General features: G+C 42.0%; 1 protein-coding gene across 1 annotated transcript; it reads left to right on the top strand.

Annotated features, from left to right (window-relative positions):
• Positions 1–246: 246 nt before the first annotated feature.
• LOC134180210 (snRNA-activating protein complex subunit 4-like) lies at positions 247–14,514 on the top strand. The gene is made up of 11 exons (XM_062647312.1): positions 247–432; positions 6,546–6,704; positions 6,784–6,836; positions 6,896–6,958; positions 7,012–7,116; positions 7,183–7,264; positions 12,713–12,794; positions 12,853–12,948; positions 13,007–13,073; positions 13,127–13,356; positions 14,271–14,514. Exons 1-11 carry the CDS (start codon positions 255–257, stop codon positions 14,272–14,274), a joined length of 1,119 nt encoding a protein of 372 aa, XP_062503296.1. The 5' UTR covers positions 247–254; the 3' UTR covers positions 14,275–14,514.
• Positions 14,515–15,150: the final 636 nt, after the last annotated feature.

Genomic DNA, 15,150 nt, shown 5'->3' on the forward strand with positions numbered 1-15,150 from the left:
AGACATGTACCTACATACAAAGATTCCATACACACTTGTGTAAAAATTTACGTAGTCTGGTATTTATTTTAAAATTTTGCGCTATTGAATGGTAGGATAATATTATTCTCTACAAGTACAGCAATTGCAGTTAAATAAAATCGTGCAATGAGCGGGCACCTGCTGTTGATCAAATCACCGATGCAAGTCGGGGAGCGCGCTAGAAGTCTGGAATCTCAAAGCTCTAGTACATCCGGGTGTATAATTACCAATCGATGATGGACGACGAAGTGGAGAGATGCCAGCTAATGTCAGACATAAGGCTTCTTAAACAAGCTTTAGAAGACCATGATGATGAGGATGAGGATGAAGATGAGTGGTGTTCTGCCAAAGAAGACATGGACAATGAAGAGCAGTTTCCCGAAAGCACTAGTTCTTCTTTACTGGACTTAGGTTTGTGCATTGGAAGTAAAGTGTGTATGCTAATATTTTTGTATGTATTTTTGCGTAGCTCCCGCTTATTCGAAACTTTTCGCTATAATCTAATAGCATCTTTTTGTTGTTAATTAATTAACAAAAAGATTGCTAACAGCTTTCCGAAGAATTTTAGCTGACAGGACATGATTGACACACACTGCTATATATAGCTAGGCTGCACTTTTGCCACGGATACTTATCTCGAATGTTGTGCAATACTTGACGTTTAGGAGAAAGTTCTGCACTTTTGCTCATATTTATTAGACCTGCACCTAGCTGTGAGATTCTGAGATGTTGAGAGGTGAGAGGGGATTGTAGACCCATATTCAAACGAATAGACAAGGAAGCAGAACTTACACCATTTTCTACTTTTCTATTTGAAAGTCGTTCTTATGTACTATTTTCCTTTTGAAATGTGTTCTGGACTGTAGCCAGACATGAAAAATAAAGGAGGCGGGACTTGTGCTTATTCCAGACATGGGTGTTTTCCTTCCCAATCGTGTGAATAACACCTGTTCTGGCCTTTTCCTTGGGAACATGAGGTGTGTATTTGGAGCTCATTTGTTTTTTGAATTGTATTTTGCTGACTATAATATCGTCTAGCCTTTCTTGCATGGTTGATGATTCCTGAATCTGGTCCACTTCCTTTGACCAGACCAGCTACTGGGCTTTCAACACTGGCTGCAAGTACATCCCTTGTATGTGCGTCTACTGTCTGACACTGAAGTGCAGCCCTTGTATGTGCATTTACTGTCTGACACTGAATTCTTCCGACCGTGCCTTGCATGGATGGGTAGCACCTACATTTATGATTCACCTAGTTGTGAGGCGTCTCCATGCAGATCCGTCACTGTCAGATCTCGGACGCTTCAGTCTACAGGAACAGACCCATTTACCACAATTATGGTAGTCTAGCACATGGCAGCAAATGTTGTGCTTGGTTACCTGCCGAAAAACGTGAAACTATATTGATCCTTTTACATATCCCTCTGTCTAGAGACTGTTGTTGTCATTCTAATCTACAGTTTCATAGCAGCCAATGTAATTAACTAGTCAAAGCCAATTAGAAGAGCACGACAAGGGGACTGAACACATTGAGTGGTGAGATACATTGTAAACATATTGCAATGGACTTTCTTACCCATTTAGCAGCAGTAGACAGGTTTCCTAAACAATCTGCGATGATAAACGAATGTGCATTTTGCTATTCAAAACTGCGAACGTGTCTGAATATACCTGAACTAGGGTAAGGGCACCTAATTGGGAACGCCTACACGTACTTCCGCCTGTGTCTCAAGTTCTTTACTGAAAAACGAATCTCACTGCACCTAATGAACCATAGCGTTGAAGCTTGATCTTCACTCTACACCCTCTAAGCAGCTGGCACGCTAGCGATCTACCGTGTTGACACGAGAGCTGCTAACGAGTGGGAGGTTCACATTACTGATATCTACGAGGCGTGTCCTAATTGGGAACAGTTCGTTTCTCGTTGACTAAGCCTTCCAAGAGAATTATAAGACTGTGATCCAGTAGTCTAATATCTTCTGTGTCATCAGAATTTTTCCAGGCATTGGAAACTTTTGGTCTTCCCTACTACGATCTTATCTAGCGCGTGCCTAAAGTAGGCCTGCTGTGTGAAAGGAAGAGAAATGACTGTCACCAATTGGGCTTGACGTGAAAGGGTCGCAGGAAAGGGTCTTACTTTTACATAATTGTGGCAAATCAATTGCAATTTCTTACAGAAACGGCATATCCATGTGAGTGAATGTTGTCAATTCCGCCCTAGAATGGCATCCTCTTGTGTAAATGATTGTCCGACGTGTAGTTCAGCTTTGCAAACGTCCATACATACAATAATTTATGACTACAGCTCATACAGTAGCGTAACTTATCTATTAGTTGCACCTCCTACCAATAGATCTATACTCCAAGCGCATAGGACCCTAGACGGTCTAAGGCAAGTGTGCAAGAGGTCTTTCGTCTTGTTTTGAAGTAGCGGCAAACGTTCCTCTACATTGAGTAGTCAAATCTCGCAACCTGCAAACCTATTTACTAGAGTTCCCACAAGGACAGCGAAAGCACACCCTGTAGGTGGAGTTTGCTATACATTGGCTAGTCATTAGCAGTTCAAATGGCTGGAGAACGCAATTCTGTTAGAGCGTATGCGCCAGACACGATAAAGCAAGCAATAGAGTATGTAGAAGTGCAGGGATTATCATACCGACAAGCATCAGCAAGAGCTGGTTGTGCCGCCACCACCCTATTCAAACACAAACACGAGAGTCAAGTACACCAGCGTTGGACGTCCTACTGCCCTCACTCCTCTAGAAGAGAAGGTTATTGCTCGATGCATTACAAGCCTTGGAAGTTTTGGCCATCCACCAACTCGTGACATGGTTGGCAGTGTCATCAAAAAATACTTCGATGACTCTGGCATGCAGAATCCATTTCCTAGTGGCTTCACAGGCAAGAAATGGTGGAAGAATTTTTTCACAAGATGGCCAAGTTTGAGTGAGCGAAAACCAGAGCACTTGACCATCCAGCGTGCAAAAGCAGGATCGACTGAAGTAGTGGATAAATTCTTTTCCAATCTAGAAAAGATCTTGCAAGAGGAGGGTCTTTTGACTCTACCATACAGTGAATTGGGGAGACGTCTGTGGAACTGTGATGAGACTGGACTATGTACATCTGTTACATCAAAAAAAGTAATAGTACGAAAAGGCCAAAAAGATGTCTATGAGATTGGCACGGGTTCTGGCCGTGATAACATCACAGTTCTTGCTTGTGGATCTGCGATAGGAGAACGCGTCTTGCCATATGTTGTCTATAAGGCCAAGACTACAAATCCTAGCTGGATGGAAGGTGGTCCCCACGGTTGCATGTTCAGTGTCAGCAACTCAGGATGGATGGAAAGCGCTCAGTTCTCTGAATGCTTCATTCAGATGTTTTTACCACCCCATACAACACACATCCTTCAACCACTACATGTCTCTGTTTTCAAATCTGTAAAGCATGTGTGGGCACGACGACTTTTGAAAGAATTCAAAAGTGAAAAGTTTGAGGCTGTGGTCTCTAAACGTAGTTTTCCATCCTTCTTGAGTCAGCTGTGGAAAGAGAGCTTTTTTCCTGAGCACTTAGTAAGTGGATTTCGTGCCACTGCCATCCACCCCCTTAACAGAAGCATAATTAGAGAAGATAAGCTAAAGCCATCGAAAGCCTATTCAGGTACATCTATAGAACAACCCTTGTCAGCTACTCCTGTAGCAGAATGTGTCACAGAAATTTTTGAGAAACACTTCCAAACAATTCAAGAGACAAAAGCTAATGTGGAAGGAAGTAGATTACAACCAGGCTACTATGGTGAAGCGCTAACAAGCGAAGCAGCTATTGAAAGACTAAAGCAGCGAGAAATGCAAAAGTCAAAGGCTAAGTCTAAGTCTAAACAGCAAGTAAAGAAAACAGTAGCAAAAAGTCCTCACATTGATCAGTCTGAGAGCACATGTCAAGGCTGTGGTGCACACTATGACAAGGACACCAAACAGGAGCAGAAAAATTGGATTGGCTGCGACAAGTGTCGGAGGTGGTACCATTACCATTGTGCAAACTTGTCAATGTACCCAGACCTTGAACAGTTATGGATGTGTCCAGAATGTAGTCATTGAATTTAACAAGTAGATTACAAGACAGCATGTTGTAGCAGCGGTTCCACATGATAATAGTAGTGTAGCGAGTTTTGTTACTGCAATGTTGGATGATAGTAAAGCTGTTAGTTTTTGTTCACGCCAGTGTCTAGGTGAATTCCAGGAGCATGTGGGAATACCTTCAACAATTCATAGCCACAGTTCCTTCCAACTAGTCCGTTTGCGACGTTTCGCAACTTGTACTTGAATATCAATACAAATACCATCATGTTAGGCCCTTCAGAGTCTTGATTCTCCCTTTCTCTCTCTATCGCATGCCAATCCAGCCCCTAGAGGAAATTGGAGCCTACGCTCACAGTACAAAGACAAAGACAGCTAACGATCAATCAGTACAATACAGAATTGATGCTCTGCAATGTTGTAGTGCTGGCTTACTCCACCGCTGCACGATCGTCAAGAACTCTGCCGTTCCCAATTAGGGCACTTTGCGCAGATATCAATATCTCAACGCGCGTACTTGTAGAAGCTCTACCTAGATAATGGAAATTTTCTAGTCTGCAGTTTTCAGTTCTTGTTTAGCCTAAAAACTAAGCTTCAAGTTCATGCGCTACTCAGTGCACAGCTGTACGGCTTTCAAGTGAAACCTGCTGGAGAAGGCGGAAATGAAAGTAGGCGTTCCCAATTAGGCTCCCGTAACCTATACTTTCGCTAAGTTTTGCACTGGTCCAATGCCGTTCAAGCATGTTTTGGCTGTATTCATCTGTTTTTTACGTCATAGCAGAATGCTATAACATGTGTAATTTATTTGGTCACGTGATATGCGATTGCCTAGCAGGTCGTTGAGCTAGTCGTACATCACGTGCTCGGCTGGTGTTATAATACCTAGCATTTCACGCATTGGTAATTAAACAAAGAAAGGTTTCCTAGTGGACTGGCAGTAAAGTTAACATCTCTTGTGTTGTGAGTGTTGTGGAAGGAGGGTTGAGAAAGGAGACAATCTCTGGAAACTAGCAAACAATGTACTGACAAATTTGGTCATGCAATGCTTTAGAATTTCTGGGTTTCTAGAGGAAAGGGTATTCTTTCCAGCTGCAACTTTGCAATGGAGGAAATACCTGTCAAGGCTTAAGCCCGGTTTACAGTACGATGCTGACGCCGATGTTGACGCTGGCGCTGATGCTGGAATAGAAATGAATCCTATTCCAGCATCAGCGTTAGCATCAACATGAAAGGATGCCGCCTGCGTCAAGGCGGTGTCTTTGATGTTGACGCTCAGCTGAGCGTCAGCGTCAATACTGTGAACCAGGCTTTAACCCAAACAGTGAAAAGTCTCAGACTTAATCAGCTTGCAGATTTTCTGGTTAAGTTGTATGCTTTTCAATGTCAATGGTATATTTATGGACCGCATTTATAACCTTGCTTTCATGTAGTATAGATTGATGTCAGAAAATATCTGTTGATAGACACTGTTCTAGTTTATAGAAAGAGATTATGGGCTGAGGTACCTTTTCTATATTGACGAACAGGGTGCATGCATAACTGGATGGTACAGTACTTTGTGTTTTTGTTGGTAGTGTGCATGCTATGGCAAAATGGATGCACTAAAAGTATGTAACAAAGCAATTCTAATAAACTATTTCATAATGACACTTTATCTGTGATTTTTATGAATGGGATACATTATTACTTGGATGATACTTCTACTATTTTGACAATAAATGGAGATTTGTTAACATTTTGTTAATTGGATTGTGTTTCATAGCATGTTTGTTTTTGATTGGCTCAGAGTGTATTCACACCATGCATAATCATGATTAGTTTGGCATGAGTGCACTAATGCCGCCACTGTTCACACTGGTCCTAATCATGATTAGTGTAACACCATTCTAACGCCATTCTAATGTTGTAGAGAGTAGTATTACAACCGCATTAGTGGTAGCACGTGACTTTGGCACATGAGGTAGTATACAAGAAGACCATGTCGCCGATGTTTCTGAATGGTGTTGTATGTTTAAACGTCTACAAACGCAGCAACAACATGGTGACATATACAGAAGTGCATGCAGATGTGTACTACGTACCTGTGACAATTTCTTGCCGTCCCTGAAGGAGCTGCCAGAGAAAGCAAACAAAATGTTTCCCTCTTCAAAACCTAAGACAATTCACATGAACTCTTGCTGGATATGACGGATGAAAACTGTTGAGGCTAATTACAGTCGCGTGCCCACGTGACTTACTAATCAGAGTTAGTAGTGTGAACGCTTTTGCGCTGGTGTTGGCTTAGTCACAGTTAGCCTAATATATAGTCCAGATGTCGGTGTGAACACACTCTTAGACTTGACAAAAGGTGGATGCCTGTGCAGTTGTAACTCAGCACTACTTTACCTAACAACTGCTTTGATCTCAATAATCGTTAGGATTTGTTTTAAATGTGGAAAACTGTACTAGAGAAGTTTAATTTGGAAGAGGTACTTAAAAGCAACGAGACACGATGGAACTTGGGTGACAGTGTTACATCACAATCAGCAGGATTAAATGTGAATGATGTCCACTTGGATGTGGTCCACAAGCAAAGGAAACCACCTGCTCAAGATTTAAGGAGATTTGGTCAGCTTGAATTGAATTTTTGGTTTTATATTTTATATAGAGCCGATTTGGCTGTGGTACTTATAGTTTTGTGTTATAGATCAGCACATGGACGCTGTACAAATGAGCTTGCAATTGAACTTGGAATATCAAGTATTTTAAATTCAGTAACTGTTTGTAATTATGTTAACATCTTTCTTCATTTTGTTCAGGTCATACTAAAACAGCAGCTAGATCAGATAGACAATGCCATTGCAAAGATATATCAGTGTCAAGTAATTCTCTATTCTATTTAGCAATTTTACCAACTCCCTAACTGTAAATATAGGGTGAAACGGATGAGCTATCAAGTAAGCTTGGGGTGTCTGATGAGTCGAAATCACTACATCTGAAATGTTTTTTGAAACCATACTTTAAAGATAGTCATGGTGTGGTAAGCTTATCTCAGTTTGCTGAGGTACACTTTGCTTGCAATTGATAGTTGCTAACTGTTATTTAGGGACCACCTGACAATGCTGATATCCAAGGCAAGCATGTTGCTGCATGGACTGATCAGTTGAACGAACCCAGGCCCAAACGATGTATGTTTGTTATTTTAGTTGTTATTATTATTTGTGTCGTTATGCCTCTCCATGATGGGCAAGTGGGGTCTTTACCTCCTTCTGGGCTCTCACCAACTTGGTAGGTGAGCCCAGCAGGGTACATGTTTCTGTGTAGTCCACACGGCAATCAATGATTAGCCAATTCGATATAGATTGTAGGCAATACGGTGATCGCCAACTCGGGACAGCAAGTCTAGTGGATATCAATACCAGCAGTGCTCTAAACATTATTGTCAACGGACCGTTTGCCAGACCACAGAAACTCCCCAACGACTGAAACAAGTCATAGTCTCATGGACAAAGATAGAGAAACAACATGAGAAAGAAAGACAGACAGGTTTCATAATTTACTGTCGTCACTGGGGTTTGAACCCCAAACCATGGAGTGGTAGCCATTGTCGCTAACGACAAAGCCATTATTATTATGTCGTCATCACCCTCTACGTAGGGTAAGTGGGGTCTTTACTCTCAACTGGGCACCCACCAGCTCGGCAGGTAAATTCCAGAGAGGTACTGTTTCCGTGTAATCCATATGGTGCTAGTAACTGGCTTATCGATCATTGATTATGTGCTCTACAAGGATTTTGCCAGCTCTGAATAGCATGCCCAGTAGATATCAACGACTACCAGGAAACCACTGATCCTTGTTGCCAATAATCCCCATGCCAGATCACAGAAACTCCCCATCGACGTACCAACAGACTTGTTTCAATATATTGCTGCCACCACCAAGATTGAACCCAGGCCCTCATGGTCAGACAACCAGAACTCTAACCACTAGGCTATAGTGGCTTATTATTATTATTATTATGTTGTTGTGCTCAACCAGATCAATCTGGTTTGTAAAGTCTATTACAAGTACAGGAAGCAAAACCTGCTTCAGAACTACTTAGACCATCACGGCTGTCTAGAAAGAAGACATGACTTTACGAAGGATCCGAGTAGATCCCAGAAGCACTGTTTTCTGTAAGTGCTGCAGGTTGTGATGACCTGGAATAATGTCCAGCCATCATGCAATACTTGCATGCTCTGTGCCCAAAGCTCCCAAGACCACCGGAACCATCAGTGTTTGGCAATGCCACATGCGGCTTATCTCCACTTGCAAGTCACTGTACTTCACCAACGTCTCAGCATGTTTCTTGCCAATGTTGCCATCAGTAGGAAAGCTGATATCAATAAGAAGACAAGTGTTTGTCTTCTTATTTGTGAGACAGATGTCTGGACGATTGGCTTTGATCTTCTTGTCAGTGGGGATGGTGGTATCCCTCATCATAGTGATGTCATCCGTCTCCACAAGCCTATCAGGAAGATGCCGGTACCATCTGCTCTCCACTGGAACCCCAAAATGGCGACAAACATCCCAGTGAATGATGGAAGCCACCTGATTGTGTCGATCAGTGTAGTCCATCAGTGCCAAAGCACTACAGCCTGCCACAATGTTGTCAACTGTTTCCAGGCCTACACTGCGCATGCGGCAAGTAGGACTGACATCATGATGTAGAATCTTGCGCTCATAGTACCGAGTCCAAAGAGCATGGTCTTGAGCAGCAACAACTAGTCCCTCAGTTGCAGCAGGAAGATTTGCTGCCTTTAGCCATCTGTAGATCTCTTTCATGTCCACAGGCGGTAGCTGAGTGAGACGGCGATACTGCCCGTGCATAGGCTTTTCGCTCCAGGACCACACACGAAGAGAACTGCAATACGTATGGTAAATGTCTGGTATCTGTTTCATGCGCTTGCTCGAAGCCACCTTCAACCGAGATGGATGCATTCCTGTGTAAGCTCTGCGACTTGTTGTTCGAAGCAAGACTCCTTTGCAGCTCTGCAGTAAAGCGACAAGCCATGCGCTTGATTGAGTGTGAAGATTATCCGGAGTCACACTCCTTTATCATCTGTATGAAAGGATCAGAACTGTCAGCAAGGTAACAGTTCAGCCTCACAATGCAAAACGGATATGTGGACTCACTCTGTTGTAACCCCCTACCCCCATCACTGCAAGGAGCGTACAGTCATTCAACATCTGCAGAAGGATGGTGGACACCATGCATAGAGAGGAGCTTCTGGTCTGTCGATCGAGCTGCTGCAGGTGCACCTCTAATGACACCAAAAAAGCTGTAAGTGAGAATCGGTAGTGCAACCCATTGATGGCTAGAATCTTGTTCTGACCATACAACTCAGTCTGGAGAACCGCCTTCACTCTGCGGAAGTACTCACGACGGAGTCTCTCCCCATCATGCTGTGCTGAATACCGTTACTCTAATCTACACCCAAGTACTTGTAGACTTGACCCGATTCCAGACAGTTGATGGTGTCCGTTTTTCCTACCGTCACTTCAGAGTTGATCTAATGCTAATCTAGTTAAAAAATTTCATTATATAACCACAACTTACAAGAAAGTTGCTGGTGTAAGTTGGGAAAAATTTGGCGAACACTTGCATTGTTCTTAAAAGAAGTTCTTTTGCAATTCTCTTCAATATTCGCAGGCTACTTGAAGTTCAGAACCCTGAAGATTCCACAACAATAGGATGAAATATGCTTCCTGTACTTCTGCTTTTGTGCCTCTGAACGTTGTTGCCTTTGGCTGCTTCTGCTGCTGCTCTAGCACAAGTGGTGGTATTGACAAGAAAGTTAACTGTAAGGAGTTCTTGAGAGTAATGTTAAACTAGTTCGATAGACCTCGCTCAAAGTCAGGATAAAAGAGATCACCAGGTCTTGCCTCACTGTTACCCTCACATTGTATCTCTTTATGACAGCGAGAATCATCCTCTAAGGGTGCATTAAAAACCACATCACAGGGAGCATTTGTAGCGCTTTGTTTCAAATTCTGCTTCTGGCTACATCTCAGGAGATGGTCACCAAACTTGTCGATAATGATGGTTATGATGGAGTGAGTTGTTGATTTTGATAAATATCATTTATGGCTTTGCTGAATAGCTCAATATGTGATACAGTAGAACCTTGCTAATCTGGACAGCCTTGTTCTGCGCTCAACGTCTAGCTGTCCGGATTAGTGAAGTCGTCCGGATTAAAGAAACGCGTGTCTTTTCAGTCAGCTTTCTTTTAAATTGTCGCAGATCCACTTCTTTCTTCTTGATGTCGCCAATTGTGCTTCAGCCTACTCCGTACCACTCTGTGATTGCAGCGTAAGATGTTGCCAGTTCATCAAGAATAGCGATCCTCTCGTCTATTGTCAATGTCTTGTGACAACGTGTAGCCTTCTTTCTCTTATTTTTGCCAGACAGCTTGCCGTTACGTACATCAGACGCAGGCATTATTGAATCACGGCAATGATTCCCGGATTTAACCTGCCTCGAAATTCCCAACATATTCTGGAGATGCGAGGCCGGGTGCCATAAGTCGTCCGGATTAGCGAGGGTCCGGATTAACGAGGTCCAGATTAGTGAGGTTCTACTGTACATGTACATGACTATGGATGTCACAGGTATGTTGGGTGCTGCAATGAGAAATTTAGTTCTCTGCCTTCGGAATTGTTTCTATAGTATCTTAGCCTTACAGTGGTCATCTTGAAATTGATTGATTACAGCACTGCATGTTGATCTCCATAGAGACTTGTCATTAGCCATTTTTCACTTGTTGATAATAGTGCAACACTGAATTTCCTGGTAGGCATGGCGAGATCGAGATTACTGTTGGGTATCACCCGCAGCCATCCACCAGTGTGTTGAGCAGCAATAATGTTCAATCTAGCACGATCACAAATACTGGCAGAATGTTTGAGAGAGAAGCATCGACGAGAATTCAAGACAAGCTGTAAATGATGTTGGCTGGTTACATCTGGCTTAATATTGACACCTAGAAGAAGATTATGAAGGGTATTTAGAGCTAAGTAAGCTAGTAGGACTGAGGGTGGTTCTCACTTTTGTATAGACCACAGACAAACCATCTTACTAACATCTTACTTTGACTTTAACAGTACAATAAATAACATCTCACTTCTTATTCAATAATTTTGTATTTTACATTTCACAAAACATTTTTGCATTCCACCTGTTTCAGTGGAAAAGCACACTAACAAGCAAAGGTGATGGATGTGCTAAAAGTTATTTGTAATTTATTTGTGCATATGCGGCATGAAATACAGGGGTCAATGTTGTGTGGCACATATTATGGAGGCTGGACAACCGTGTGATGTGGTGTACGAAACATTAGTAGATTGGTTGAAGGAATGGGTAAAACCCATGTCTTTTACCCACGTCTGACGGACTTGAAAGCATTATATTCAGCTTTCTGTATATGTATGTAGACCGTATTTCTTCGATTAAATGACACAGCAGTTGCTTATTAGCTAGGGTTCCAACTGCAGCATTTAAACGAGGGCGGTGTTTATTTATTAAAGGCTCTCTGTCCGTGCTTTATTAGGAGTGTGTACATGTACACACTGTAGGTTTGACACCTTTTCAAGAGAACAACATTTTCATGCAGTGAAACAGTATCCTGTAGTCTAAAGAAATGTTTTCTTCATATATGCCTCCAAAGAAGTCATGATTTTTCCTTCCAACGTTGAACTAGATTTATTGGAATTCATTAAAATGTGGCGTTTATTCGAGAGCAGCATTTCTATTTTACCTGTACTCTCAGCTGCTGTGTTTAAATGAGGGCGGTGTTTAATCGACGGCGACCTTTTAATCAAAGAAATATGGTACCATAGACCGGGAAATTTTGGCACCATTAGTATTTGGCAAAATTGCCCAAAATATCTTTTTAAATTTTGGTGAATATTAATTTTGGCAATATGCGAGTTCCGCTGATGTACATATTACCCACAAAAAGATGTATTCTATGTCTTACAAGGTGTGTCTTTAATCTGCACTTTAGGTTTGGAATTTGAAGCAGGCGTTTGTACTACAATTTGTGGGTAGTTACGTACTAATTAACCCTTTATAATGTAGACAGGGTTTTAGGCGGGGTTATGTCCGAACTAACAAGTACTGTACACACTTTTCGAAACCGAGAACATGTCTAAATGTACCTGAGCAATACTTTCACTATGTTTGGTGCTCTTCCAAAGACGATTGGCTACTGTCATCAGACCTTTGTCTTGCTTCCTGTCAATGCCTACTAGATTGATCCTCTTCCGTTCATGCATAATTTGGATCCGCTTCGATCAAAGAAAATGGTGACCAGGTCCGCACATTGAGGGCGTTGGAAGCGAAGGTCATTCTATTGTGCGAAAGTACCCGTGCAAAGCCATTTTTGCAACAGCAGGTCTGCACATGCATGAATGTGTGTGTGTGTGTGTGTGTGTGTGTGTGTGTGTGTGTGTGTGTGTGTGTGTGTGTGTGTGTGTGTGTGTGTGTGTGTTTGTGTGTGTTGTGAGAGAGTGTGTTTGGGAGAAAGATGGAGGAGGAAAAGGGAACGGGGGGGAGGAGAGAAACAAAGTCAAGAAATGTAAAATAACTGTGTTAGGGAAGATTGAAGAATCTCGAGAACTTCGTAATGATGTGAAATCACAAATATTGGAAATGAAAACTACAGAGACAATGAAGGAGTAAGAGAAACTAGCGGAAAGTTTTGGAACTTTTCTGGTATTGCAGTTGTGTCAACAGGTTGAATGAGATACATGATAAAATATCTGGTAACATGGCTACTGATGATATGTTAGGTACTGCCAGAAACATTGAAACTCAAATTGAACAAACAAGGTGAGGCTAGAATTATTGCCTTTTGCAATAGGCTAAGCATTTTGTCTCAATGCTGTAGATCACTTCCAGACGAGGATCTATTATTGTCGTTGCAGGGAATTGATTGGGAAAGAGTAGCTGAAGCAGTGATGTTTCTGGTTGTCTAGTTGTGATTTGATTAGACATAACATTTTTATAGGTTGGAAGTCGGTCTTCTGGTGACTGCAAGTCACGATGGACAATGGTTGAACACCCTTTGGTAAACAATGGGTCTTGGACAAATGATGAAGACAATAGACTTGTCAAATTAGCAAGACAATATGGTGAAAGGAATTGGTGTGTCATTGCAGAGCAATTGGAGACAACGCGGACTCCTGCTGCTTGTTTGGTGCGCTACCAAAGTTCTTTGAATCGAAATTTTATCAAGAGGTGAGTGTTTGCATTCTTTGGTTGTTGCAATTATTCTAGTCCGAATGAACTTCTGCATTTAGTTTAGCATTCATTGCATCAGCTTAAGTGTGCAAAATGCGGGGCACAGTTGCATGTGCACTTTTTCTGCTAGCAGTAACTGCTATGATGAATGATGCACTGTATGCTCTGAATATTGTATGAGTCTTGTGATGGCTTGTGTTTAATAATCACATCTTTAGTTATTAGTTGGTGTAATCTATCTTTGATGACTACTTACACAGGGCTCCACAATGCGATTTTTGCGGTAGGCGAGTAACTGGATGTTTCTAAGTCGCAAGAGGCGATGTTATCTACTCTTGTTTGGTTGCCAGTTGCACTGGGCTTCCAAGTTCTTCAAGAACAGCTAGGAAGTGCAGTTCTGGCAATATGCTATGTGGGCACGGGCTGGAGACACCTGCTCGCTGAAATTTGACACGTTATTGCAATCTGTCACTTGTATCCTGGAACTTCTTGTGGCTTGGGAGATTGAAGCATGTACTATAGTAGTCAATTAGCAAGGCAATTTGTCATCAAATCTACACTAGTGAGGCAATGGCTGCATGTACTATACATTTGATAATGCCGTCGCTAGCCGTCCCCATCATAACCATTTTTCTAGCTGTCTAGGGCAAATAAAGCCATCATTGTTTTGCTGCATGTGCTGCTCAGGCGAAAATCCTACTGCTACTATTTTCCTGCTGCAGTGAATGACTTTAGTTTACAGAACTAGGAGAACACTTCCTATATTCCAGCAGATGATTCCAATGTCTTCCCAATTACCCAAGCGTCAAAAGGTGCCGCGGCGTTGCATCATACATGTACAGTAGCTTTCAAATTGTCTTGTGCCTCTTGCTTGATCGTTTGTTTGCTTATTGTCATGTCATTCCTTCCAGGTAAGATCGTCAACCCCAGTGCAAGGGGTTCCCTGTGGACATCATCTTGAGAATGACTTATCCTGCAGATGCTCCACTCCACTCCACTTCGGTGATAGTGGGGCAGATGGTAATTGTTTGTTTCACGCACCTAGCCTGATTACTACCCCTAGCCTGATTGTTGCTGGTAACCAACGTGCAGAATCAGACTGCAGATGAATTAGCACTTCATTATAATTACTACCCTGTCATGTGTTGTGAAAGGTCGTTAGGTTAGGGCGTATGTGCCGAGCTTGCGACTAATTATTTTTACTTGGTTGCCACATGTGACAAAACCTTTTGACCTGTATGGAACCCTGTTACAGCTGCGCTCAGAAGTGGATGAACTCCTTAGGAAAATATGCGAAATGCCGAGTTTTGGGGGTCAAAAGAAATAGTTAAGATTCCATGTAGCTTAAAGGATTTCCAAACTCCTTATCCCCAAAAATAATATGAGAACTTTTGTTTGTAGTTCTAGTTGAGAAAATTAACTCTCAACAATCAACCTCATTTGCATAAGTATGTGAACTATTTATATTAGCATTTAGTAACTCCACCTTTTGCTGCTAGTTCATCAATGATGAATTTTTGTATAATTCTTTGAGCGTTCCGCATCTGTTCAAATGAATAGCGAGTTTTCCTATGCCAGATGCAGTGCCTCATCCTGCAATGATGATGCTGCACAGCTGCCTTCATACTTGAAAGTTAGTACAGTACCACTTTCTTTTCCTGAAAGCAACATTCTTCTCATGCCAAAGGCTTTGTTATAGCCAAATACTTCAATTTTTGTGTCCAAAGAACTTGCTCTAAAAATATGATGCTGGTTTAGTGATGTGTTTTTTCTGGCATACTTAAGAGACAT

The sequence above is a fragment of the Corticium candelabrum genome, chromosome 5 (assembly GCF_963422355.1).
Source record: "Corticium candelabrum chromosome 5, ooCorCand1.1, whole genome shotgun sequence".
In the NCBI taxonomy this organism is placed as follows: Eukaryota; Metazoa; Porifera; class Homoscleromorpha; order Homosclerophorida; family Plakinidae; genus Corticium; species Corticium candelabrum.

Bases quoted from the DNA above. Each gene is read 5' to 3' on its own strand.
- LOC134180210 (XM_062647312.1), top strand. From the start codon at position 255: ATGATGGACGACGAAGTGGAGAGATGCCAGCTAATGTCAGACATAAGG. The intron at 6,705-6,783 runs GTCAGCTTGAAT...TTTGTGTTATAG, and splicing joins TCAAGATTTAAGGAGATTTG to ATCAGCACATGGACGCTGTA. The intron at 13,074-13,126 runs GTGATGTTTCTG...ACATTTTTATAG, and splicing joins GGGAAAGAGTAGCTGAAGCA to GTTGGAAGTCGGTCTTCTGG.